The 26,293-nt window shown below is 40.7% G+C and overlaps 1 protein-coding gene across 2 annotated transcripts in view; it reads right to left on the bottom strand.

Annotated features, from left to right (window-relative positions):
- Positions 1-26,293, bottom strand: part of map2k5 (mitogen-activated protein kinase kinase 5) — a 75,161-nt gene that overhangs the window by 29,737 nt on the left and 19,131 nt on the right. For both annotated transcript variants that reach the window (XM_030048346.1, XM_030048347.1), the window contains exons 9-19: positions 19,977-20,016; positions 19,359-19,427; positions 18,540-18,621; positions 17,827-17,888; positions 10,828-10,876; positions 10,644-10,717; positions 9,339-9,389; positions 9,130-9,201; positions 7,749-7,778; positions 2,007-2,033; positions 1,633-1,665 (exon numbers count right to left, since the gene is read on the bottom strand). In XM_030048346.1, the coding sequence (XP_029904206.1) occupies positions 1,633-1,665; positions 2,007-2,033; positions 7,749-7,778; positions 9,130-9,201; positions 9,339-9,389; positions 10,644-10,717; positions 10,828-10,876; positions 17,827-17,888; positions 18,540-18,621; positions 19,359-19,427; positions 19,977-20,016 (589 nt within the window). The remainder of the gene's footprint in view (positions 1-1,632; positions 1,666-2,006; positions 2,034-7,748; positions 7,779-9,129; positions 9,202-9,338; positions 9,390-10,643; positions 10,718-10,827; positions 10,877-17,826; positions 17,889-18,539; positions 18,622-19,358; positions 19,428-19,976; positions 20,017-26,293) is intronic.

The raw sequence follows: 26,293 nt of genomic DNA, 5'->3' as shown, positions 1-26,293 counted from the left end.
TTGGAGGGAAGTGTTGTGAGTTTGTTAATACGTTGCCTTTAGTCAAACAAATGCTTTGTAACAAGCAATTATTTATGATAAAGTGACTATCACATGTCGCCATCACACTGGGCAGGCAACACAGAAAGTCTTCAACAGATGTCATCCTGCACGCAGTGATGCTGTTATTTTATTTATAAAGGATCAATAAATGGATCAATTAAATGATAACATGCTTTTATGATCCAAATTCTTTATTGGAAAGTGCAATGTCACCATAAAACATGCATGGAACATTGTTAGCAGAAATGTCACCCATTACTGAGCCAATTGAGCCTCATGATTTTCTGTACATAGACGAGAGAGATACCGTTTCCTGTTTCTCTTGAATGACTTTGGTCCTAGACATGTCAATTGAAGAACCCCTTTAAACCTGGTATTGACCTGCGTCTTGGGTTAGATCAGATAGTGCTTGACCACACTTAACAGAGGTGAAAATGCACATGCTTCTCCAATCCATAGTAAGGGTTTCCCATTACTGCTTGTAACTGTTTCTACTATTAGCTGCAGAAAAAGATATTGCATTATTATTCTTATAGTTGTCTTTACCGCCTAACTGCATTTTCTCTTGTGTCACTGCCACTCATCTCAGCTACCATGCACCCACACACAGTCCATGTATAAAGTATAAAATTGGCTGGAAAAATCTTGCACATTATGTTATGTTCTGTCAGAGAGGAATGGAACGTTTCCCTAAAAAGTAGGCAGTTAGGTTCCACTGAACACTGAACTGCTGCTGGTCCAGTGGGTCCTCATGCTTGTTGCCCGTGTTGGTGTGCGCTTACTGTCAGTTTCCTCCAGTTCACACCATCCAGATGATATCTTCTTGTTTTAATCGGGACAGTTGCTGTTGTATGTTTGCGTGAGGTTGAGGAAGGCAAGCAAGGCAACAGCACCCACCACTCACACACAGACGAAAAAACTGGCATTGCACCCTTCAAATTTGGGACTGACAGACAGACCAACAGAAAGACTAGCCGACAGAGTGACTTATACTGGCTGCTGGTTGCAGCAAAAAAAAAACCAAAAAAAAAATAGCTTACAGTAAAGAATGAACAAAAACAAACAGCAGGTCAAAATAGTGAAGTGTTTATAGTGAGTATTGATCAACTGCATTTGTGTGTAAGAGGAGGGAGGGGACATTTTAAGAGGCATTTGAAAGTCAAATGTGAACATTTATATTTTCACTTTGATAGAAAAGTACTCTCTGCGGTCTTTGGTGCTCATGTCATTCCCAATATGTTTCTTTGTGTGTAAGTTCATGTGTTTCCTTAAGTTCCCATTGAAAATAAACTATACTTCCAACACTCAATCACTACAGTTACCGAGATAATCCTGGTTAAATCTCTTTGTCAGTAAACAGAGCTCACAGCCATGATGCTGTGTGTGTTTGTGTGTCACTGGCAGGTCCAACCTCTACAGTAATGTGCATGTGCATATGCGTATAGCTTGAGGCAGTTGCACGGGGTGGAGGGTTGAGTGAGTGGGGAGCAAAGCCGCCTGAGTGGCTTGCTTCATTAGGAAACAAAATATAAGCTTTCTGGGCCATTAGGACTGACTTTAGATGCAAAAGCATATAAGACGACGACTCACCTCATCAACGATGCATTGCAGTAACTGGAGAGGCTGGAAGAAAGGAGAGAGACAGAGAGATGAGAAAAATATCTTAGTCTTCATGGAGTGTCTTGGCAATGGGGAAAATCAATAGTGTAATAAAAAGTATCTACTTAGATTAATCAAATGCAGCAAGCTCTGGTGAAGCCATTATTCAGTTCCTGAATGTTTTTATTATTCCATAATGGCACCTAATGTAATACTAGCAGTTAAAGCATGATCTAATATTTTATTGCAAAGATGCAATTTGGATGAATTTTAAAATGAGAAGTCAATCAAGAGTGAAACACTACAGAGTGTGTTTGTGTGTGTGGAGTGGGGGGGGGCTTTTATTCCAATGCCATAAAGTTTACCATTAAAGATCCTTGGTTTTTCTGGATCTGTAAGGCAAGACGGAGAGAAAGAGAGAAGAAGAGGCAATATGTAATTAGCGTGTCATAATCAAAACGATGCACTTGGACACATTATGATCACTGGGAGAAAATTATTGCTTTCCTGGTGGCAATTTGTGAGTATGCGTTAACACCATTTACATAATGAAAACACACAAATGTTAATGGCCTTGCTCTCATTTGTGGAGATGAGAGAAAAGATCCAATAATGCTAATTTTCAGAGTAGCACTTTATTCCTGCCCTCCAGGTTATCTAGATGTGCTGGGATGTAGAATAATCGCTGCAAACTGCATTTTCTAGCTTGGCAATGAGTGCTTTCAATTCATCTATTTTACAGGTGCAACACAAACAGTACCAAACATGATGTAATACACTGCCATGTGATACAACACACTGACAGCAGGCCCAAAACAAGCCTTTTATTGGACTAGGTAAACTAGCTAAATCTGAAAAGGGGATGCAGGATATATTTATCTCACTACACTTACTGACATCACAATCAACACATAAAAAAGGAATGAAGCATGGAAATATTGTATCTGGTAAAAATGAGGATCTCCTCATTTTTAAGATGCACACACAACCCATTAATTATTCCCTTAGAAGCTATGACGATGCAGTGATTCAAAATATAAAATATTAAATTTTCCCCTTTAAAATACCTATGGCCAGCTTTAGTAGTACACACCACCACAGGCAGAATGAACTTCCACAGACAGAGATTTATAAATTCATCTTATAGAATGATCCCAGGTCTTTATCTTGGCTAAATGCCTAATAATGTTTAGCAAATGAATTGCTCATTTCTCCGGGTCTTCTGACAGTGCATTAGAGCACTTATTGATTCACTCAATTAAATACAGGTTTTCACCCTCTGTAAATACCAAGAGACTCCTAAACTGCTTCTATATCCAGTTTTGCCTGATTCAGACACATTAAAAGCGACTATGGAAAACTAATTTGTTCAGAAATAATTACTAGGACAAAATTGCATGCTGCTCCAGGGGTTGAAATTGGATAGTGGGAGAGACTAACTTATTCAAGCATAATTGAGCATTTAGTCTTCTTGTACTAGGCAGTCTGACCAGACATCAAAAAAGTGAGGATTAATAATCCAATCCTTACTTTCCCTCTTAACACAGCCTTTCAACTTGGCGAGCTTATTATCTGGTTAACATATCATTATCTGCATGTTTGTCCTGAGGCTAAACATTGTTTAATGTGATGTTGATAATCAAACAACATTTCCCATTGAGACATTTGTGGATCCAGATACCTATCTTAGGATAACAAACAAATTTTCACATCTGACTAGGATCAGCAAGAAAATAAGAAGTCACAAAATCTTTTTTTTTTTTTTTTTTTTTTTTTTTTTTTTAAGTGCGATTGCCATGAGAGATTGTCGTTTCCTTTAAGTCAGTGAATACTTGTGAAAGATCAGTTGCCTATTTCCTTTAGAGATTTTCAAAGAGATTTCTTCAAGGGTATGGAATCTGAAAACTCTGACAAAACAGTCTTTGACTGGACAACACTTGCAATTTCAACAAAGACACATATTTTGATTGTAAACAAAGTCAGTCCCTCTCTGTCACTATGGAGATACCATAATAAGGGGAGCAAATAAGACTGGGATGTTTTCTTTCAGATTCCTTCCTTCATTGTTTAGTCAACAAGAACAAAGTCACTCTGTTGAGATCATCTGAGCCTAAAATTACATCTTAGTCTTCAGTTCATCTCCGAATTAAGGTTACCTTTGAAACTACGACTAATTTTTCTTTCTTGGGCTATACAGTATTAGGGAGCTTCACTACCTGCAGATACTTCTCCAGATCTATTTCCTAAACAAGATAATAATTACGAATAATTGTGAATTGTGAATTATGAATAATTATGATAATAATTTGAATTACAAACAATATATGAATATGGCAAAATCTGTAAAGCTTTGAATGTACAGTACATGGGTGTATAGTCATTCTAAGTTCTTCAGCACCGTACAGGTGATAATCAATATTTTGTTAATAAAAACTGATAAGTTTAACAAGTGGCTGGGTTTATGGGTGGTTCTGATCTTTGCTCATTATTGTCTCCTGTAGTTAAGCTTCTGGAACAGACGACAGTTTGAGCAGGGTCAGTGGCAATCTTGCCTTGAAATCATTTATAAACAGAATTTGGGCTAAAGGAAAAACTGTAATGACAAAAGGTTAACCCATCTCTGGAAGTCCTACACATGATGGGCATCAAACATCTGGCTTCCTCATGACAAAGAAAAATTACAGCAAACACTACAGTGCTATGGTCTTAGGAAATATGACTAAACAGTGAAATTTACAAGGAAAAAAGAGAAAGCAACAAAGAAAGTCTATGCTGTTTGATGGATGTACTGATTTGTAATGGAAGCTATTCAACAAACACACATTGCACTCAAAGAACTGACATGCTTTGTCATCCAGAAATCCATTCATTTTTAAGAAAAAATGACAAAATGAAGAGAAACAAAAACAACCAGAGAGCAAACAAAAAAGGCAACAAATCAATCAGAAGCAATAGTGCTGGCGGCTGTATACACATCACATCAGGTCTGGTGTCTTCAAAGACTTTCAGAGCGAGCCATGCAAAAACTCCATTAACTCCTGACAAAGAATGCAAATTAATCACGACATGTGGTGAAGTGGAATTAAAGCGACCATCTCTAATCAATGACAAACATGAGATGATGACTACACTGTGTGCTTGTACACAAAGACAGGAATGCAAGACAACCCATTGACTAAACAACATCTTCAGATGAAAGCAAATCACAAGCACCCACACTTTGCTCAGAATGGGAAAGGGTGAGCACAAAGAGCCCAAACAGCTCTATACCAGACAGGTCCAAAGTTCTTCTAACCCTAAAAACCAAAATCCTCTTTAACACATCTCTTATCCTACACTGGTCTTTGGTGTACAATCTCAGCTGCCACCATTTTTTCCCAGCCCCCTCCTCCCCCACCCACCCTACTTCTCCCTGAGTCCGTACTAAAATGTTCTGTGTGAAGTGTAGCAGGGGGTTTGGCGCAGACAGCTGTGCGGGCGTCTGCAGAAATGACAGTTTAGGCCTGAGGACTTTGGCTGGCTGCGCCAGGCGAGCTGGATCCGAGCGCTATCGCCACACCGCTCTGCTACAGCCTGCAGGTGAACTGTCTGCGACACCATATGGAGGCAGGGGAAAATTAACACTGAGATGAAAAGAGCTGTGGCAGTGGGGAGTCCAAACCTTTTTTACTTCACTCAATCTGTCTATAATATATAAAATATACAGTGTAAGATAAAATATAAAGAAGACTGGACAGGACTGAGGATGAAGGACGGTGAAAATGAGAGCGAATGAGAACAAAAAGTTACGGAGGATGACGATAACAAATGGCGTAAGAAACACTACATTCTTCAGCGCAATGCAGGTGGGCCAAATGGCTGAAAATATAAGCTGGTTTGCAGTAATGACATTATGTATAATATTGCATAAATGAAACAGATGGCCAAATGCATGCTGTACTATGTACTGAGTATATCAGTACTCAGAAAACTTAATTTTTTTGTTTGTTTGTTTCACAGAAATGCACATGAGCAAACACAAAACTTTTAAATTCTGTTTGTGCCAAACAAGCTCAATAGACCTATTTTATTTCTATTCTCAAACAAGTCTATCAGCAGATTGGGACCAAATAAGGACAGATAATGGACAAGAGGAATTCAAACTCACGTAAGGTTGTCTGAAATGTGGGAACAAGTGATATATTAGCAATCATACACTGATAATTAGCATGATAATGAATGTGTTAATCGATGCTGCTGGAGGGCAGGGACAGCGTTCTAGAATAAGACATGCCCTGGGCTGTAGTCGCACACCCACACAGAATGACCACGGAGTCACATTTACATCACTGAACATTAAATGTAAGTGCTGCACAAACACATATGCCTTTGCAGAACAGTTTTCATTTCCATTTTTAAAAAAATAAATAACAACGATCAACAATAGAAATTACCAGAGGGCTTCATCATGATCGTAATCTGTCTCAGAGACAGCTATTCACTGTGGAAGCCCTTAAAGAAAAGCAACTCAGCGTTGCAGTATTTGTTGTGAATACACATTTGGGTTTCTCTCTGTACATCATAGATAACAGGACAGCATCCTCAAACAGACAAACATTCAGTACATATAGTAAAGTAGGAAAATACTACAAAAGTAAAATGTATCACCCTGGCCCAAAAACATAATTATCATCTTCATGAGATTTTTAAGTCTTGTATGGAAGGCACAAAGCTCACAGACTGCAGCACTAACTAATGCTCAGTAAATTGGTTCCCTCTTTTCCAGGAAGGGTAATTGGTGTCACTTAGACAGTCCTTGGGCAGACTGTGCCATGGTTACATCACATGCTCTCAAAATGATCACAAGTGTAAACACTGAAAATGATCATGATGAGTGGAAAGGAGAAACATGGACAACACCTTCATATTTTCGCAAGCACATTGTAGCTCATTGCAAAGAACAAACTCTTTCCTTCACATCGGATGAAGGCAGGCAGCCAGGAGGGTAAACCGAGGTAACCGGATTCAGATTGCTTAGTTAGGGATTAGTGAGATAAACCCATCTTAAAGGCCTAATTAAGAGTTGATGGGATTGGGAAGTCACTTCTGTGGTCAGCAATTACATTTGAAAAGGATTTTAACTTGATGTAAACATGGAATGGATAAGCATTAACAGATGAAAAAAGGAGTAGAAAGACCTCTTGTATTTCAAAATTGTGTGTAATTAAAAAAATATTGTAGGGGAAATAAATGACTAAATCCTATATTTATTTTTTATGCCTTGACAGTGTAGAGTCAGCTGATATCAAAGTCTCACTCAAGGTCTTGAATCAAAATGAGTCTCCCCTGAAATAGTTAAAAAAAAAAAAAAAAAAAAAAGTCTACAATAATCCATAAAAGTAGCATGACAAAATTACCATTCAGTGGTGGAAATTTGCCACTAGAAACTAACAAAAAATTCACCATATGTATAGAGAAGATGATTCATATTTTAACTGAGGCCCCATGAGATGAACTTTGACATCCATCCTTAATCACATATCACGGTATGTGAGTCCAAACAGCTTTTAAAATCCCATTAAAATGTGTTAAAAGGACCTGATTTCAACACAATATGACTGGCTTTGTACAGAAGAAACTACTGTTTAACTGTAAGAGAGCTGTTATATATTCATGATTGGTCCAAACTCAAACCAAGGTCAATGGCAGCCACACATGTAGAACATAAGAAATTTTTAAGAAATGCGAGCGAGTGATACTGATACACTGCCGCAGTTACTCAATACGAAATATTTGATTGAACAAATATAAATATCAATTAAAATAATGCAGTGTCATTTTTACAGCAGCAAGGAGCTGGATTCAACTCCTCAAGTTAAAATAACAATTCAGCAAGAAACAAATTTGTTATTATTAGGCCATTACGAAACTAAATAAATGTAATTTGAAAGCAATTTGCTAAAGACAAAAAACTATGCAGCACCTTGATCAGGCTGAATATGACATATGATTAATACATTTTGACTTTACAGACAGTTTGAGGACTCCACACGTGTATAAAAATCAGTTCCATGGTTGATAACCTGCAATATGACCTACATACACATGCAAGATACAAAATGACTCACCTGTGGGTAGGGGAACATGCCTAGCGCCAACTGTGTAAAAAGAATGAAATAGTTACCTCCAGTGTCATTTCAGTCATAAATTATAATTTTAAATGTGGTGCTCCTCAGTGCTATGCTCTTGTCTTGGTTGTGGGACATTTAAAACAAAATGAATGGAGGAGCTTGAATCTGTACCTGGCCTACAGCGTCTGTAGAACTTGTATATATGCACACACAGGATGTACGTGCATAAATACAATATGCAGTGTGTGTGTGTGTATATATATGTACTGTATGCAGTAATGTGCACTTGCCTTTCCACTACCAGCATCATTCTGCCACTGATTAAAAGTGTATACACATAGATCAACGAATGCTGCTGAACCCACTGAAATGTGCAGAACTTGCAGTCTTTGAGGTAAGCTTAGTGCCCCTCTTGCTGAAAACACTTCCTCATCAAACATCAGCTATTAGTTAATAACCTCCCGTGATTACCTCCTTCTGAGAACAAAATGGAGGGATAAACAGGAGGAGGGAGGGGCTGTGGGACAGTTATATGTGATGTGGGTGGGTGGGTGGGGGCGCTGGTTGATAGCTCTCCCCTGACATTCAGCAATTCACTTGGGGTGTGCATTTTTCATCTTGGTCAAGGGCAGCTTATTGGCAACATTACATTATTAAAACGTCAAAACACTCAGAGTTGCCTTGAACATAAATAGACTAACTACTAGGCTGAGGATTAATCCAAATTTCACGGGATTTAAAGCCATTTCATTTAGCTTAATGCACACCTCTGTGGTTACAAATAAAGAGAAATTGGCCTTGGGGTCCCAAGGCGAGTAAACTCCATCTTTATCACCCAAAGATCATGTCAATAATTTTGACTCGATGCCTTTTCTGTGGACTCATCCATTATTGTTATAATTGTAATTATATTAAACAGTATTGACGTATAAAGCTGAGACAGGAGCCTAAATCATTTGTCAAATGGCGAAGAGGGAGCTGTGGACAGAAACAGATGGAGAATCAATAGTGTCAATGGGGGGACAAGAGACCTGGCAAGTGTAATACTGAAATTAAAATGTTATTTGAAAATGTAGGTTGTCAGCAGCACACTCTATCAAAGCTCTGGGGAGAGGCGAACTGAGACAATGACGCATAACCGCATGAACACACACACACACACACACACACACACACACACACACACACACAAACACATATGCATACAGCAGGCATGCATGAAGTATATTCCACAAAGTATTTAACATGTAGTTTAAAATAAAACTCCCTATAACTTCGTATTATACGCCTACGCCTTTAATTTGGAGGACATGAGTTTAAAATTCACATATCTCTATATATACAAAGTAAGGTACAACGCAATATTTAGGTGCAATACCTCCATGAAAGAGATTCCCACACTCCAGACATCTGCGTGGATACCATACTGCTCCCCCGATATCCTTTCTGGCTGTAGAGCGGAATCAGACATCACAAACAAAATGTAATAAGCTCACAGGCTCCTTCTTCTCAGATTAATCACATCCTCAATAGATGTATGGTATACAGCACGTGGACTACATTAGACTGAAATTAGGGGTCACTCACCGCCATGTATGCATTAGTTCCCACATACGTTTTGGCAATAGAATTCACCAGCTGCAAACAAAATTTGGTAATATTGTAGTGGATTAGTAACTTAACATGTTGCACGTCAACATTAATGTAAACTATTCAACAGACAGCCACAAGTAATAAAATAGCCTTTCAGAGTCACCACAACATTGTCCTATATTACATCCAACCTGCTATCTTTTATCCTTCCCTAACTTACATTATCCAAATCTAATGACATGTCAGAGCGGTATTTTGGGCTGTTCCCAACCCTTACACAGGGGAAAAGGACTGAGACGAGGGGACATTTGTGTGTGCGTGTGTGTGTGTGTGTGTGTGTGTGTGTGTGTGTGTGTGTGTGTGTGTGTGCACGCATACAATGGCACATGCCATCAATGACAAGACTGGGATAATGAGAACCTGCTCCCTGATGACTGCTTTTTTTTTGTTTTTTTGAGAGGATGTCCTGCAGAGACTGAGAGAGAGAGAGAGAGAGAGAGAGAGAACAGAAATAAACAGAGAGAGATGGACAGAGATAAGCAGAGAGAAAGGAAAGTGAAGACAGAGGGCGGTTCAATGCTATTGCTACACGTATGTGGGTGAATTCCCCCTTGTAAAAAAATCTGGAGGTTGACAATGAATAACTATTTTTCCATGTGATGTGAGCACTATGAGTTTGTGTGTGTGTGTGTGTGTGTGTGTGTGTGTGTGTGTGTGTGCTTAGGAGGGAGAAGGAGAGTCCTCAGGATTGATCTTTTTGGGAAGGTTGAAGGTCTTTCCCTTGCAATGATATTACAAACACACTACACCACCCCCACCTAAACACATACACACAGACGCAGATGTACAGACACGCATACACACACACACACACACACACAATGACTAGGCTATTGTCTGTCACCCACGCTTTCCCCACATCTATCAAATACATATCAATGAGGCTTTGCCGTTGTGTGTGTGAGTCATAATTATAACAAGTGATTTTTTTTGGAGGCTGTGGAACAATGGAGGCCGAGGGGGAGGGAGGATAAGTTAATGTGAGAGACAGACCCTTGGGATAGCTCTGTTGTAAAGAGTTGTAAATGAACGTTCAGATTGACAGCTTGACCATATGCACACAGATTTGCACAAATATGAGGATATATATACAAGCACACACACATATACACATACAGGCCAAACAGGACAGAGCAGTAGTGCTGTTATATAGACACAAAAAAATTTTTTTCCTTGTCGCTCGCTCATAGACACACACACACACACACACACACACACACACAAAACAAAGCAGTGTACCTGCGTGCTGACACCAAAGTCACAGAGCTTGACTTGTCCTCGGGTGTTCACCAGCATATTGGAGGGCTTGACATCTGCGGAGACAAAATGCTTGAGAGAACTGCTACCTCAGCACTCTGCAGCTTGTCTTTATCAACTCTGCTCTTTTTTTAATAACTTAAAGCCTGCGTACTCCCTTGCTCACCTCTGTGAAGTATCTTCAGGCTCCACAGATATGTCAGGCCACTGACTACCTGGAGACACAGAAGACAGATTTTCAGCATCAGATACTTTGGCTGAAATGCTACGGTAGCCGGCAGAATTTGACCTTAAAATACGACTGATAAATTCAGCAATTCGCATAATGTCTATTCAAGATGTCCCTGTTACTTATGACAGTTCGGCTCTGGTAAGAATCTGGCATTTACAGAACTAAGACTTCAATCAGTAATCTGGCCTGGATTTAGGCATGGGCTTCTGTGCAGGGGTCCTGAAATTATTCAAAAATGAATATGTCTCTCGCTCATTTTTAAAACTGTCCCTGCCAAAAGCGGAACCAAGTAAAAAAAAAAAGAAAAAGAAAAAGAAAGAAAATTAAAAGAGCAGTATGAAAAGGAAGCACTATAGTAGCACTAAGTAAAATACCAAAGCTAATGGGATTTTTCAAGGAATGTTTCACTTCTTGTGCTGTGTTGCGGATCTAGTCATAGCTGTGGCAGTAACACTGGGGGCATTTTCACACATGTAGTCTGTTTCCTGTGGTTGGGATTAGTGGAATAGTTGAATAGTTGATACTTTGTGGTATTGTTCATGTGGTATGCTTTGATATTACAGAGCAAAAAATTCAAACAAACCAAAACGTATCAACAAAAGCCATGTGGGAGCAGACAGCCTGCTCATTGATGAAGGCTGAAAGGCAAAGAAAAGAAGTGTTTACCTCGGGTTTGTTTTTTTCCCCTCACTTTATTGTACAAAGACAAGGCCAATACAGTATCAAACATGGGCATGGAGCTCCAGCAGCAGTCTTGGCATTTCTTCATTATCGCAGTGTTCATTTGGGCTATACTCTTACATATTTGCTTGTTGTTCCTTGTAAACCATTGCGTCATTGTGTTTCAATGCTGCTGACTGTCAAGCCTACAATGTGCACCTGAGCTACTTCACATATGACATGACATATGAACGTTCACACTACAAACAAACTGCTTCAGAGTTCGTTTGTAACTGTGCCGAGACCACCTCCTCAACAGGGTTTCGGTCCAGTTGTTTTGGTCTGCACTCAAGTGTGATTGCTGGTTTCACACCTGCCCCAACAAATTGCACCAAGGGGGTAAATGAAACGGACTTCAATTCAATCGGACTAAACAAGGCAGGTGTGAAAGCACCCTGAGGCACTTGGCTGTGGAGGAGTATAAGTCTCTGACAACTAATGTAAGGCCCTACGTCTTACTACTGCTTAGAGCTGCAGCGAACCCAACCACAGAGAAAGATCTGTGGCCCTCTTCATGGCCACCTGAGGTAGAACCTCGTCTAGCTTCAGGGTAAAAAGTGCCACTGCTGCCATCCAATATCAGGGTTTTTCCTGGGTCAAATTGAGGCAGAGGTGGTACCATCCTGATCATGCCGGGAAGGGGGGGAGGGGGGAGGGGGGGTCACTTTTTACCACGGATCTTTTGTTGCACAGAGGAGATATGTTGCTCAAACACTCGTTATGTAGTGTTAGTGTATGTTTATGAGCTTGACTCCAATAATTTAACAATATGTTAAATTCTTATTTGTTTTAAAATTGTAAATTACTTATCAAACAGACCTAACAATTCAACTACCAATGAATGAGCAGTACTATGCATGTGATAACATAGATTGAAAAATAAGCCGAAGTGATACCTCTTCTCTGAATAGACAAGCTAAGCTAGTTTGCTGCTGTTAGCCAGTGAAAATACAGCGGAGTGGCAACTCTTCGCGTTGTTACACAATCTATGTCAGTACACTGCTGTAGCCTGGAAATCCCGGTAAAATAAGACAGTCGCCTAAAAAGTAACTTGTTTTTAGACCACTTTCACTTGTTCCAAGATCATTTTTCCTTGTTCCATTGGCAGTTTTTCTTTAACTTACTGAACTGTGTTTTAAAAACACAAACAGCTAGCTAAGAGGATGGCTGGGAAAGTGGAAATTCGAGGTCGGTTGGTTCGACAAGATCCTTTAATTCACACGTGAGCCGGCAAATACTCCCCGCAAACACACGCGCTGCACAGATCGGCAGTGTGTGTGAGCTCGTCGTATGTCATCACATAGCAGTCAAACTAAGCTGCATTTTCACTTCCACCACCAGGATGCCGATTAACACACACACTAGCGAAGAAACCGAAACACAAAAGAAAATCCTCCAGGAAGGGAATTTCCTCTTTGGCAGTATTGGCAGCAACTTCCGGTGCAATCTTGTTGATACAGCGCCACCACGTTGGCGCAATGCTGCAACTGCAGTTAAAATGACATCCATGTACCACAACACTTGTCAGAAAATAACAATTTTCCCGACGTCAGAGTTTTGAGAGCCGGGGGCGGCACGAAATTAGGAGGAGGCGGCCGCCTCGTAATTTTATATGCAGGAAAAACCCTGAATATAAGGCCCCTCCCAAAACCACATGAAACTGCCCCTTCTACAGCTGAAGAGGACTGTACAACACTGACCCTACATTTGTGACACTGTCACAAATTTGTGACACTGTCACAAATGTGAAACAGATTTGTGAATATGTACCAACAGAATGACTTACATTCTCCTTCCAACACAACTGTAATTTGTTTTGCTTACAGACTGGTGAAAAGAAAACAGTCAACAGTCCTTTTAAGACTATGGTTAGATCAACTGAAAATAGACTAATAAGTGTTTGGCTGAACATGAAGGTAGTGACAACCATAGCAAAGTAATTCTGTCTTGTACTAAACTGCAGACAGAGGACAAACACACTTGGAGGTGAAACTTTAACTCAGTGCAAGTATAGGACTTAAGTGTTAAAAAGAGTAGTGGCGTTCATCAAATTTTTATCGGTCAAAAATCGTGTTTTAGGGTTGCATGTAAAGAAATATGGCAGCGTACAGAATTTATTCATTTGGTGGGTGACCGGGTGCTGTCAGAGAGTATAAAGACATTACCATCCGGTGACATGTCTTATCCCTAATCCCTAATCTGATCCCTAAGGTTCCCACCATGCGAGATAAGCCCTATGAGAGGTAATGTAGATATAAACATTTGTGGAAGCCAATGTTTCAATAATGCCTCAATCAATCAACTATATTACCAAAAGTATTCGCTTACCCATTCAAATGATCAGAATCAGGTGTCCTAATCACTTGGCCTGGCCACAGGTGTATAAAATCAAGCACTCAGGCATGCAGACTATGAAACAAGACATTTGTGAAAGAATGGGCCGCTCTCAGGAGCTCAGTGAATTCCAGCGTGGAACTGTCATAGGATGCCACCTGTGCAACAAATCCAGTCGTGAAATTTCCTCGCTCCTAAATATTCCACAGTCAACTGTCAGCTCTATTATAACAAAATGGAAGCGTTTGGGAACAACAGCAACTCAGCCACGAAGTGGTAGGCCACGTAAAGTGACGGAGAGGGGTCAGCGGATGCTGAAGCGCATAGTGCAAAGAGGTCGCCGACTTTCTGCACAGTCAATTGCTACAGAGCTACAAACTTCATGTGACCTTCAGATTAGCCCAAGTACAGTATGCAGAGAGCTTCATGGAATGGGTTTCCATGGCCGAGCAGCTGCAGCCAAGCCACACATCACCAAGTGCAATGCAAAGCGTCGGATGCAATGGTGTAAAGCACACCGCCACTGGCCTCTAGAGCAGTGGAGACGTGTTCTCTGGAGTGATGAATCACGCTTTTCCATCTGGCAATCTGATGGACGAGTCTGGGTTTGGAGGGTGCCAGGAGAACGGTACATTTCAGACTGCATTGTGCCGACTGTGAAATTTGGTGGAGGAGGAATTATGGTGTGGGGTTGTTTTTCAGGAGCTGGGCTTGGCCCCTTAGTTCCAGTGAAAGGAACTTTGAATGCTTCAGGATACCAAAACATTTTGGACAATTCCATGCTCCCAATCTTGTGGGAACAGTTTGGAGCGGGCCCCTTCCTCTTCCAACATGACTGTGCACCAGTGCACAAAGCAAGGTCCATAAAGACATGGATGACAGAGTCTGGTGTGGATGAACTTGACTGGCCTGCACAGAGTCCTGACCTGAACCCGATAGAACACCTTTGGGATGAATTAGAGCGGAGACTGAGAGCCAGGCCTTCTCGACCAACATCAGTGTGTGACCTCACCAATGCGCTTTTGGAAGAATGGTCAAAAATTCCTATAAACACTCTCCTCAACCTTGTGGACAGTCTTCCCAGAAGAGTTGAAGCTGTAATAGCTGCAAAAGGTGGACCGACATCATATTGAACTCTATGGGTTAGGAATGGGATGGCACTTCAGTTCATAGTATGAGTAAAGGCAGGTGAGCGAATACTTTTGGTAATATAGTGTATCTGGAGTGTACACAGACTTACAAAACTGAGATCAGCCCTTTAGCGGCAGTGAATGCTGTTAATTTTGATGATCAACAGTGATGCACCCTTTTTGACTTTTTGCTCTTGATCAACATCATGACGGCAGGTCACTACTGCAGGGTTGCAGCTGAGCTAAAACAAATTTATAGCGACACTGGAAACCCTTTCTGACACTAGAGGGGCTACATACTCACAAACCATGCAGACACTTAGCTTAATGAGTAACTACATCCCAAACCCAAATCTCACCACCCACAGGGAACAGGTGGTGACATCGCCTGCCATCCAAGGCCAGGCACTGTACTTTTCACCATTAGAGGTCAGGCTTCACAGAGATTTGGATTATGGGTTTCGTAACTATTTAAATTATTCATATTCTTTGAAAAAAAAAAATGCATGTGACACTAAAAAGAACTTAACTACTCAAGATTTAGCAAGGTCACTGTGAAAAAAAAAATCTACCAGCTGAAGACTTTTCTGTGCAATGAGCAATTTTATGAAGGACAAGCACAGCCCTGCAGGCAATGGTACTGGTCCTGTGTAATGCCACTGATTTGTTGAAATATTTGATGGACTACGTTGCAGGTTTGCAGCATCAATTTGAAGTATCTGAGGCCAAAGAGGCCAAGTTTACACAGAAGACATCCAGAGACAGAAAATAGGCAAGAAGCAGCCAGATGAATCTACAAAACCTGTGTGCCTGATTGCTTGTATCAGTCAAATAATGATACAAGTATGTTGGTTTCCTTAACAATTCATTTGGCACCCCTGCAAAAGACCCACACATAATAAAAGCTGACCGGCGGGAGAAATATTAAAAGTTGGCCCTGGTGAAAAATAGACTGAGATCCTCAGTGGTAAAGAGCAGCTTTAACCGTTTCACCCCGAGGTCCTTTGAGAGTGAAGTAATACAAAAACAAAAATTTACTGGAATGAGCAAGGACTATGCTGAAAATAAAATAAAAGAAAAATATCAGGACACATCTGAAGGTAAGCATAAATTTTTCTACGCACTGCCTTTTTGTAGACCTGTGCTGTGAGAATATGATATAAGCTGTAGTTACAGTTGTAGGCATTTGCTTTGTTGCTGTTGTATTGGGGCCTAAAGGCCAGGTCACAAAAAACAGAGGTGAAGGCTGATGTCTGTTGCGACTCATTTGCTATTCTTTATTATGTTTTAGATGCTTTTCAAGCCAGAAATTTTTGCCATTTTTGCCAAGCTTTGCTATGACACACAGGTTATTTCTTAACTTAAATAACTTTAATGAGTGCTCCAATAACTTCATGTTAATTGACTGGGCCAATAATACCGGACTGACCTCTTCTCATGTCTATTGACAGGAATACAAAGCTTGATTCTGTTGCGCACGTCAGTTCCGAAGTTATCCATCAAACACACTCACCTTTGGTCAATCGTTCCACATACTTTTCTACAGTTTTATGCATGCCATTATGAGATATCCTGCTAACAGACAAACAGGTGGATCGGGGCCAAAACAAAACCCCTATCAAGCACACAATGCAATCACTTCAGCAAAACAGCCAAAGTGCCCAGGTTTTTTCACTCTCTCAGGATTGAGGATAAATGCAGATTAGTGACACTGTTATTGAGCTAAGTTTATCTAGCCTGCCTAGTATATTTTTCAGTAAATTCTTCAGAATAAATGGATTCAAATACAAGCAACTCTGTTGAAGACTGCATGTCTTTTCTAGGTCAAATTTACAAAAACAGATTCTTTATAAGTGACCTTGCATGTGTAGTGTATCTCACTATCTCAGTTAAGGTAAGTATTATAATTTTTTGAATGCACATTTCTCAATGTGTAATATTGGGATCCCAGAACTGACTGTGGCCTGCAAGCCCCTGTTTCCCATCTCAAATCCACAACTTCCTCTGCTATAATTGGAGAAAGCACACAAGTCATGCTGCCTCAAACGGCGGTAGTGGAAGTGCAACAACTAGCGAGTGCAGCATCACTCACACCCTCTTGGGTGCTTTTTCTTCTGTGATAATTAACAGCTGTGACAGTGGAAGCAAGGAGAAAGCTGTGAATTAGAATTAACGCTAACTAAATAGCTGTCAGTGTTTGATTATGGACAAAGTAGAAGGAGGGGAAACAAAGGAAAGGGGAGGAGAAGGGTGCAGAGTAATAAGGGTCAAAAACAGGCAGGCATTTATCAAAATCAAAGCCATTTCTATCAAAATGCTGATTTTCCACTGTGAAGGTGGAAGAGAAGAGGAAGGGAGAGATGGGAGGGCAAAAGAAACACATCTGCGATATCCATCACTTCCCCAACAGAGGCTAATTGAGAGATTCTCGCCTGCATTTTTTTTTTCTTAAATTAAATGGGTATGTGCTTTTCTTCTCAGGCCTGCCTTGTATACAAAACAAATAACAAGTGAAACTGAAAATGATCATATGGACAATAACATGAAATCAAACTCATGTCATCAGAAACAGTGTAGTTTTGCAGTAGAGAGTCAGATAAATGAAATACTAAATACACCAAGTATAAACAAAGTTCAGCTTTTTAAACTGTGACCTTGCTGAATCCTTAATAAATGCGCTGAACTGCAAAACGGCACTGAGTCTAGTTGTAAGCTGTAACGTTTATACGTACGATTCATTGCAACTTACCGCCACTGCAATCCTGCCCAGCACGTGCTCTGGAACTCTCTTGTATACGTCTAGAGAACCACCTGCATGAGACAAACAGCTCTTCAATTCAAACACTTCACTTTGCAGAACCCATTTTGCACAACCTCTGAGGTCATCTCCTGGGGAGGCTTTTCAAAACATAGTCATTGCCTTAAAAACCATGGTCTCCAAACCCCCCCTTCAATGTCTGATATCATGATACACACTGTAGCAAACTACACATCATTTTTCACTAAGTTGCAGCTTTTTCAGTTTGAAATAATCATGTAAAACTTGGAATGACTGATCCAGGGAAAGTTCCATGAACAAGTGCTGAAAGGTTAGACAGTCCTTGCTGACAAGTTGACCAATGTGTGAAACAAGGGAATCACTGCAATAACGTACACTTGGACGAACACAAACACACTTACAAACACCGACAGTACCCCGTCTCACACAAATCTACGCACACACACACGCGCACACACACACACACACACACGCACTTAAGTCAAGCTTTATCACGCCCTTGTAGCTTTTAGCACACGGCCATGCTAACCAGCTCACGGTGATAAGACATTCTCTTGCTCTGGAGAAGTGTAAATGGATACATGGTGCAGAGACAGAGGACAGCTCCTTAAAGTCCCATCTATTAGGCTGTGGCTAGCTATGACTAAAGGTATCATCTACTGTCTTAAGCAACAGAGACTCACCATCCATAAATTCTGTGCATATGGATATCCTGTTCTCCACAAAAAAGGCACCATAAAAAGTGATGATGTAGGGGGAATCACACTGAAAAAGAGGAAAGTTACATCAGGAAAGAGCAACTATGAGCTTTACTGCTCTATCAACAATATTAATATCTTATTAGCAGCCATGCGTGTATTACCAGCCCTAATCTACAATGAGCACCTGTTCCCGTAAAGACTCAACCTTTACTCAACACTTTATTCCACCGACACAAAACGGAAGGAAAAAAGTGATTAAAAACTGACACAAAGATGCTTGGCTCACTCAGGCTGTCAATTACAGTTTGACCCATTGAAGAAAAGCTCTACTTGTTTTCAATCTATTACTTATTTTCACAGTTTTTGCCACCATGGTGATTTACTGTTTTCAAACTTTCATCAAAACTGCATTGCTTTCGTCATATAGAATGTTTTTGAAACAAAATATATTGATGCTGGTTAATGCAAGTTTCCAAGTTGAGGCTTTGGGCTTGGGTAAATATTCTAGGTTTCAAAGCACAGCTCTCTCCTATTTATTAAAAGAACTCTTTAAAATGGCTGTGTATGGAGTGATTGTGTGTCTGTGTGTGTGTGTGTGTGTGTGTGTGTGTGTGTGTGTTTGTGTGTGTGTGTGAGAGAGAGAGAGAGAGAGAGAGAGAGAGAGAGAGAGAGAGAGAGAGAGAGAGAGTGTGCCACTGATTCCCAGATTACCACATAACACCAGGGTTGATAAATGGCTCTCCATTAGCTAGATGTATGGTCAATTAACAGATTTTATAGATAACAACCAGTCATGCTCACCTTGTAGAGAATCTCTAACTCAGACATGATCTGTTTCTGCAGCTCCACTGTGATGTCTAGGGGAATGACCTACAAAGAAACACAGACACACATGGTATGGTCTTCCATAAAGAAAACACACACCATCAGTGTTGGTGACCCACTAACCACTCCCTGACGATCAGGCTGGCACCTTGTAGCCTCTGCCATCACTGTATGAACATGAGCGTGAATGACTGAATGTGAGGCAAACATTGCTAAGTGCTTTAAACCTGTGGACAGAGTAGAAAAGTGCTACATATACAGTGGATTTCCTTGTTCTACTAATTAATCTGGCTTCAGGCTTCCAGCCCAATATATTGTTAAAGGCCAATTAATTTGTATTTAGAATTTTTACATTGTTTCATTCAAAATGTAGAATTACATTTCTTACATTGCTTCTGTAAGGAGCAATTTGTTAGACATATTACTTTTTGTTTTCTCAGCTATGGCAGAGCTTTGTCAATAATATAATAGTATATATGGTAGTATTTATTTATGGTGGTCTTATTTATGCTATCATAAGGCATGTGGAGATAAGGACATGTAGGCAGTTAAAAAGTCAAATTAAACCTGACACTACATGGTGGTTCTGCTCACCTTGACTGCTAAGATCCGATTGCCAAGAGGATGGTACGCTCTGAAAAGAAGGAAAAAAGGAGAGCGCATGAAACAAAATTATATGAAAACCACAGAAACCTCTGAATGTACTAGAAAGTCATCTGAGTGACTATGTTTTTCTTCCTCAGTCTTGAGTGCTAATAACTTGCTTCTGAATGAAGGCCCTTTCCTGTGTGCTTTTATATCATTAAAATCAAATGAGGAGGTCCCTAGTGGCTCAACTAGTAGAGAGCACACCATTAAAGCTAAGCAACCTGGCCAGGAATCCGGCCAAGGAATCAAACCTGGGCCCTTAAAAAATGGAATATGAAATAATGAAATGAAATAATAGACACATGTACATACATCCACACATATAAATATAGAATGCATATTATTTAATCAATCATTACAGGGGTAAGCAAAGGAGTAAAAGTGGGTTTTAAGACACCTTTCAAAAGAGTAAAGAGATTACGCTGTTCTTACATTTTAAGGAAAACTATGACAGAGTCTTGATGCTGCAACCAGTGGGTGCATTTCTGAGGGAACAGTACAGTCCCAATTAGCATGACAAAATGCCTCCTGTCATTTCTCCTGAAGGTCACAGGTCCCCACCCAAAACCGGTCCATTGAGCCCTATCACTAGTATTTCCAGACAGGGTTTTGGGTTGCAGATAAAGCAACAGCCACAGACCAGGCGCCACGAAGATTTAATTATCAAACCCCTTTATGCCAAACTTCGGCTTTAGTTACATCCTCTGATGGTTAGTTTACGACACCGGTGACAATGCCCGGGACCTCTCAGTATATAATCCTCAAGGACAAGAAGTACCCAACAGCTGTCAGGTGATGAGGACGAGACGGGGGCAATGTACGTCACACAGGCTGGTTTGCTTGCAAGCAGCCCCGGTAAATGCGATACCTGGCATCTCACCTGTCAGTGGGTCTTCCAGAGTGAATGTCTATGGTGCAAGGTGTGATTAATGTGTCTTAGATTGGGGTATCGTGTTGCTCTTCGGCCAGACACCTCTAAACTGGCCCAGGGTTTTAATTAACGACACCTATTAGTGCCATGTCTGGTACCTAACTACCCACAGTTAGAATAAACATTGGTTCCTGATTGCAGCTGTCATATTGCATATGAGCTGCAGTTTAGGCATCTTCTCTGGTGATGGAATTCATGAACAGTCTCTTGAGGTCAGTTGAAAATATAGATTGCCTGATGATCACAAAAGATACATTTCTCTTTAGAAGGATATTTAAACCGCCAGCTGGCTTCAGAATCCGGTGTAACCATAGATTTTGAGCTTTATTCCACAATACACTAACATTGCCAACAACCACCAAATGTTGCCGCTCAAAAGACTGAATATTGTGTGAGGGTAGTAATGCTTAAAATTGCATAAAGTTAGAAATTAGATTTGTTTGTTTCTGTAAGCCTTATTCTAACGTATGTACAGCAGGAGATATTTGTTTTAGATAATATGAGTCATCTTTTCTGCCAAAAGGCTCTGTGCACAGAAGGTTTATGGCCCTGTTCTTTTTTGGTGTCTCAGTCTTCCTTTAAGCCGCAATCAATATCAGTTAAGCATGACTGCCGCCTCTTAATTAAGATAAGATGAAGATGTTAATTGAGACAAGAGCACGGGGGTAGACATGTTAAATACTGATTGGGCAGGTTCTGTGTGTAAGGCAGTCTGAAAAGAGATTAAACCAAGTCATTGCCATGCTTATCAACTTCCAACTCTCAATGAGAAGTCCAGACTAATCAAGCAATGCCATCCTGTGTTGTGGCAGGATCCATCTATTTAACACCATTGTAACATATAAGGAGAGCACTGCCGTGTGTGTGTGTGTGTGTGTGTGTGTGTGTGTGTGTGTGTGTGTAAAATTACTGGGTATGCACGCAATGCCTAACATTTGCATTTAACGGAAGTGTTACTTTTACTTTCTAATGTTTGCTTTGATCCGTTACACTACACAAGAAAATAATTTAAAACAAACACAAACTGTAAAACATATAGCACAAAAAAAAAGATAAAACATTTACAAAAGCCAAAAGTTGCAAATAAAATAGGTTCGTGAGGCATATATTAGGACAACAGATATAGTGTGACTGCTGCTGTATTCCCAGACTGCCCTTGACCACCCCAGGGCCGAGCCACCCTGTATGAGTTACAGTGATAGGCTTGTGACAGCGGGACAGAGGGGGACAAGGTTACATAGCCAACCCCCGCTACTTCCCCCTGATCTGACCCCAGTAAACGTGCCCCATTGCCTGGATCTTATTTACACTCCAGCTCACTCTGTAATAAAAGCTCCATCATGCAGTATTCATAGGGCCTCTCTCTATGTCTTTTAAGTTGGGACCGTGGGTTAGTGAGCCTGGCCTCCTGGATCGAGGCTGGAGGAGTAGGTTTACAATGCCACATGGATGACGAGCTGTCCTTCTCTCTCCCTGACACTGTCACCTGAAATGTCTGTGATGGGTATCAAACTTACATACACCCGGAGAGACAAACACATATGGACCAACATACAATACACAAAAAAGTTACTAATGTCAAAGATGCGAGGTCAGAGGAGAGGCTAGGCTCTGCCACGGTGAATCTTATTATGTATTGAACTTGCAAGTAGTTAATATGACCCCATTTACGCCTGGTATTAGCATGCATCTAATGTGAATGGATAGCAATCAGATAGTGCTTGACCACCTAAAAATACAGGTGTAAATGCACCCAAGACGCGCTGAAGACGGATTGTGATCTGATCACCCAAAGGGAGGATGCTTTGTGACTACACGCACCAGAAGTGTAAATGAATGTGTCTCCAATACACATCCAGAGATGTATATTAAACTGTGGCAGGCTACTACATCTCCTGAATCCACCGCACCTCCTACAAGTCTATGAAGTGACACGGGTGCCTCTCATAATCTTTGAGCTTCATATCAACCGTTGTCTAGTCCCAGGATTCACACAAAGACATTCAATATGAGGAGGAGAGCAATAGGACATTGTAGATGAGTGCTACAAGCAAAAGTGTCACAAGACTTTGCACAGCAGCCTCTGTGCAGGGTCTACAGCTTCGGTCACAAGAGGATGGTCAGTAAAACAAGCACAGCTGCTCAGAGCATCAATAGGAGCAATTTGTGCACTACACACTGATGCTGAGAGACTTGAAACACCCAGAGACCATAGGTTACACTGATGGTGTTGCACCCAAATGCATCATAACCTATCTGTATAAACTGTGGCCACTATCCTGTCCACTTACCAGCCTGGTAAAGATATCTGACTCCTCTTATCTAGCCTGTGCTTGAGGGCTGCTGTTTCAGTGTACGTGCATCATCCTACCGATTACCAAACAGATAAGCTAACAACTAAAATCAAGTGAGCTTGACAGACCTGCTCTGATTTAAAATAAATGGGTGTAGAGAAAAAGCAGGAAAATTACACAAATTTCAAAAATACCCAATATTCAAAAAATTAAAAAATACCAAAGAGTTCAAATAATTAATGGGAACATTGAGAATCAACATGTAATGACATTACGCTACGGTGAAAACAAATAAGCACATGACAAAAACAGGCACATCAAATGAAACTTTTCAGTGGTTTTGGCTTTCATGCCTCTTTAGGTCACAATAAAGTGTACAGAGAGCTGAAGGAGGGGGAGCGGGTAAAATGGGTTAGACTAAAGATTAGACTGGTTACATATATCTTAAATACAGTCTGGGAATGATCTGCCATTCAAATGACATAAATTTTAAGTTTACACAAGCAAACCTCATTAACAAATTAAACAAGGAAAGGATTTCAGCAATCAACATACAGTATAATCAATGGGGTGAAAACCAAAAAAATCAATGTAGAAAATGGGCTGAGAGACTGAAGGAAAAGCCATGGGTGTTTAAGTGGATGTCACCATAGTCACAATCATGTAAATGTGCTTATTCTAATTGCACTGCTGGGTCCATGAGGCACAAAATAGCCTCCATGTCCTTGTTATCGTATTTATAAGCCATAGAGTCAGTTAGATTGGTGGACAAGATGGACCTCAGAGAGAGTGTGTAATAAAAAACAAAGGCCGACATTGATGGATGGCCAGGTCAGTGTGTGGCTATGGAGAGCTGAGGTGTTGGTAACATCCAATTGAGTCTAAATAGCTCTAGGTCATAAACGGGCTAAAAGGTTAAAAGGTGGGGAGCCTTTGGTGGTGCTTTTCACACATGATAAGCCTCATATAAGCTGGACCATTGTGTAGCAGTTGAAGTGGACAGAGAATTGGTTTCTAAAGAGGGCGCTTGTATTCACTACACATTAGACAACCGTGAAAGATTTCAGTGGGGGTTTTAGATCAGAGGGGATACCAATTGTTGTCTGCTTACATACACAGTGTTTATATAAAACTGACGATGGTAAGGGTGTCTGTGTCGGTGCAAGTGTGCATGTTTCCCTTTTGCAGCTATGCATGTGTGTGCATATATGTATGTCACTGGGTTATCAACTCTTCATACTGTGACATGTAATAACAGCAGAACAAGACACAGAACCCAACAGAGCACCTGAGAGTTGTTTTTTTTTTTTTTTTTTTTTTTTTTTTTTTAATAAAAGAAGCAATTTAAAATAACACCCAAGGTGACTCACTGGATGGGAGGGAAGGGGGTAAAAAGCCACTATGCATGTTTGATGGTCAAAGAGCTTGTGTTTTACATTAACCAAAAACTGTTTCATCTAAAGGTGATGTAGGACAGGGAAAACACCATTACGAGAGCATGCAGCAGCATGTCCCTACCTCCCTGTCGTGGCAGACCTCTCATACTTTTCATCCATATACATTTACTGTCTATAACCTGCATCCAGCTGCCATGAGCACATGACCACAATGAAATTATTAGTGAAAAAAATGTACATATTTTGTGCATAGAGGCTCATATGGAACACAACACTGCATGGGCAAAGTGATTATTTTAATGTGCTAGTATAAATAAATAAATAACACCAGGGGAAGCACGCCGATGAGCATAACAGGATGTGGGCCCAGGTACACAGGGCACAGCTTTCCAGTATCCTGTTAGCAAGTCAGCAGGACTTCAGAGACTGCAACATCTTATGTCTCACAGAGACATGACTCAACCCCCGTGGTGCTAGACAATATCGTACACCACTCCCTGAATGTTAGAAAGACAAACGAGCCGGTTGTGGTCTTCAGCAAGACGAAGACCAGGGTCTACAGCATGCTCACCATTAGCAGGAATTCAGTGGATAAAGTAAAGACCTTCTAGTACCTTGGTGTTGAGCTCACTGACGGTGTCTTTTGGACAGATCAAATAGACAATCTGACAGTGAAGGCTCAGCGTTGTCTGTGCTTTCTGCCCTATCTGGCCAGGTTCAGGCTCTTACTGCTTGCAAATGTCCTGGTAAAGGTTTTATACCAAGACCTGAAGATCTGAGTCAATCATGGGTGGTCCATAACAAAGACCAATTTAGAATCTAAGATGTTGCATAAGTGTACATGGTACCAAAGCATGGTGGGTAAAAAGTTAAGGGTCAGCTTTGTAGTTACTTCATAAGAAGTGCGGCCACATGTTGTGGACATTCAGATGAATGGAGGGGATGCAGTAGTGAATTGGATCAGACGGCAGAGGAGATTGTCAAGAGAGATCTCGTAAGTCCAAACTTTGACCTCCGAGCAAGCTTTTATCGCATCATGGTAGAGGTTGTGGACAAGAAATCAGACCCTTTCAAAACTTCTCTCCTGGATGAAGTTAAAGAAGCTATGGCACGAAGCTGGTTGGTCTTTGTCATGGCAGCAGCCCAAGAACCAGCCTTTGGACACTGGTGGTATGGAGTGTGTCAAGCTGAAGCTGGAGCTAGACTGCCTTGGAGATTGACTGTTAATGAAACTACCTCATACTGACAAAACTGCGGCAACAGTAAAAGCTAGTAGGAGAAATAAGGGAGAAAAAAAGAGACTACCCTTTCAAAAGAATAAAAGTATATTTTCCAGATAGGAAATTTACTGGGGATGCTGAAACACACAAGAGACAGAACACTCTGTCAAGTCAAGGTTAGTCTGAGCAGTGATCAATACTTCAATCTCAATAAAACAGTTCAATAGTAGTGGATTGATGGCACGGAGGACAACACTCGGTGCGGAATAGGCGGATAAAAGCAGCAACTCAAATGCCAACCTTGTCATAACGTTAGCACAGCAGTAATACATCATTCTAGCTGGAGACGAGGGAACTCTTCTATCTATTGTGGCAGGTAATGTGCTGTACAATAGACTGATTAAGCCAATTGCTCTCAAAC

This window comes from Myripristis murdjan, chromosome 3 (genome assembly GCF_902150065.1).
Source record: "Myripristis murdjan chromosome 3, fMyrMur1.1, whole genome shotgun sequence".
NCBI classification, from domain to species: Eukaryota; Metazoa; Chordata; class Actinopteri; order Holocentriformes; family Holocentridae; genus Myripristis; species Myripristis murdjan.
Note: the sequence above shows the minus strand (reverse complement) of the source record. Positions and strands in the feature narration are given on the sequence as shown.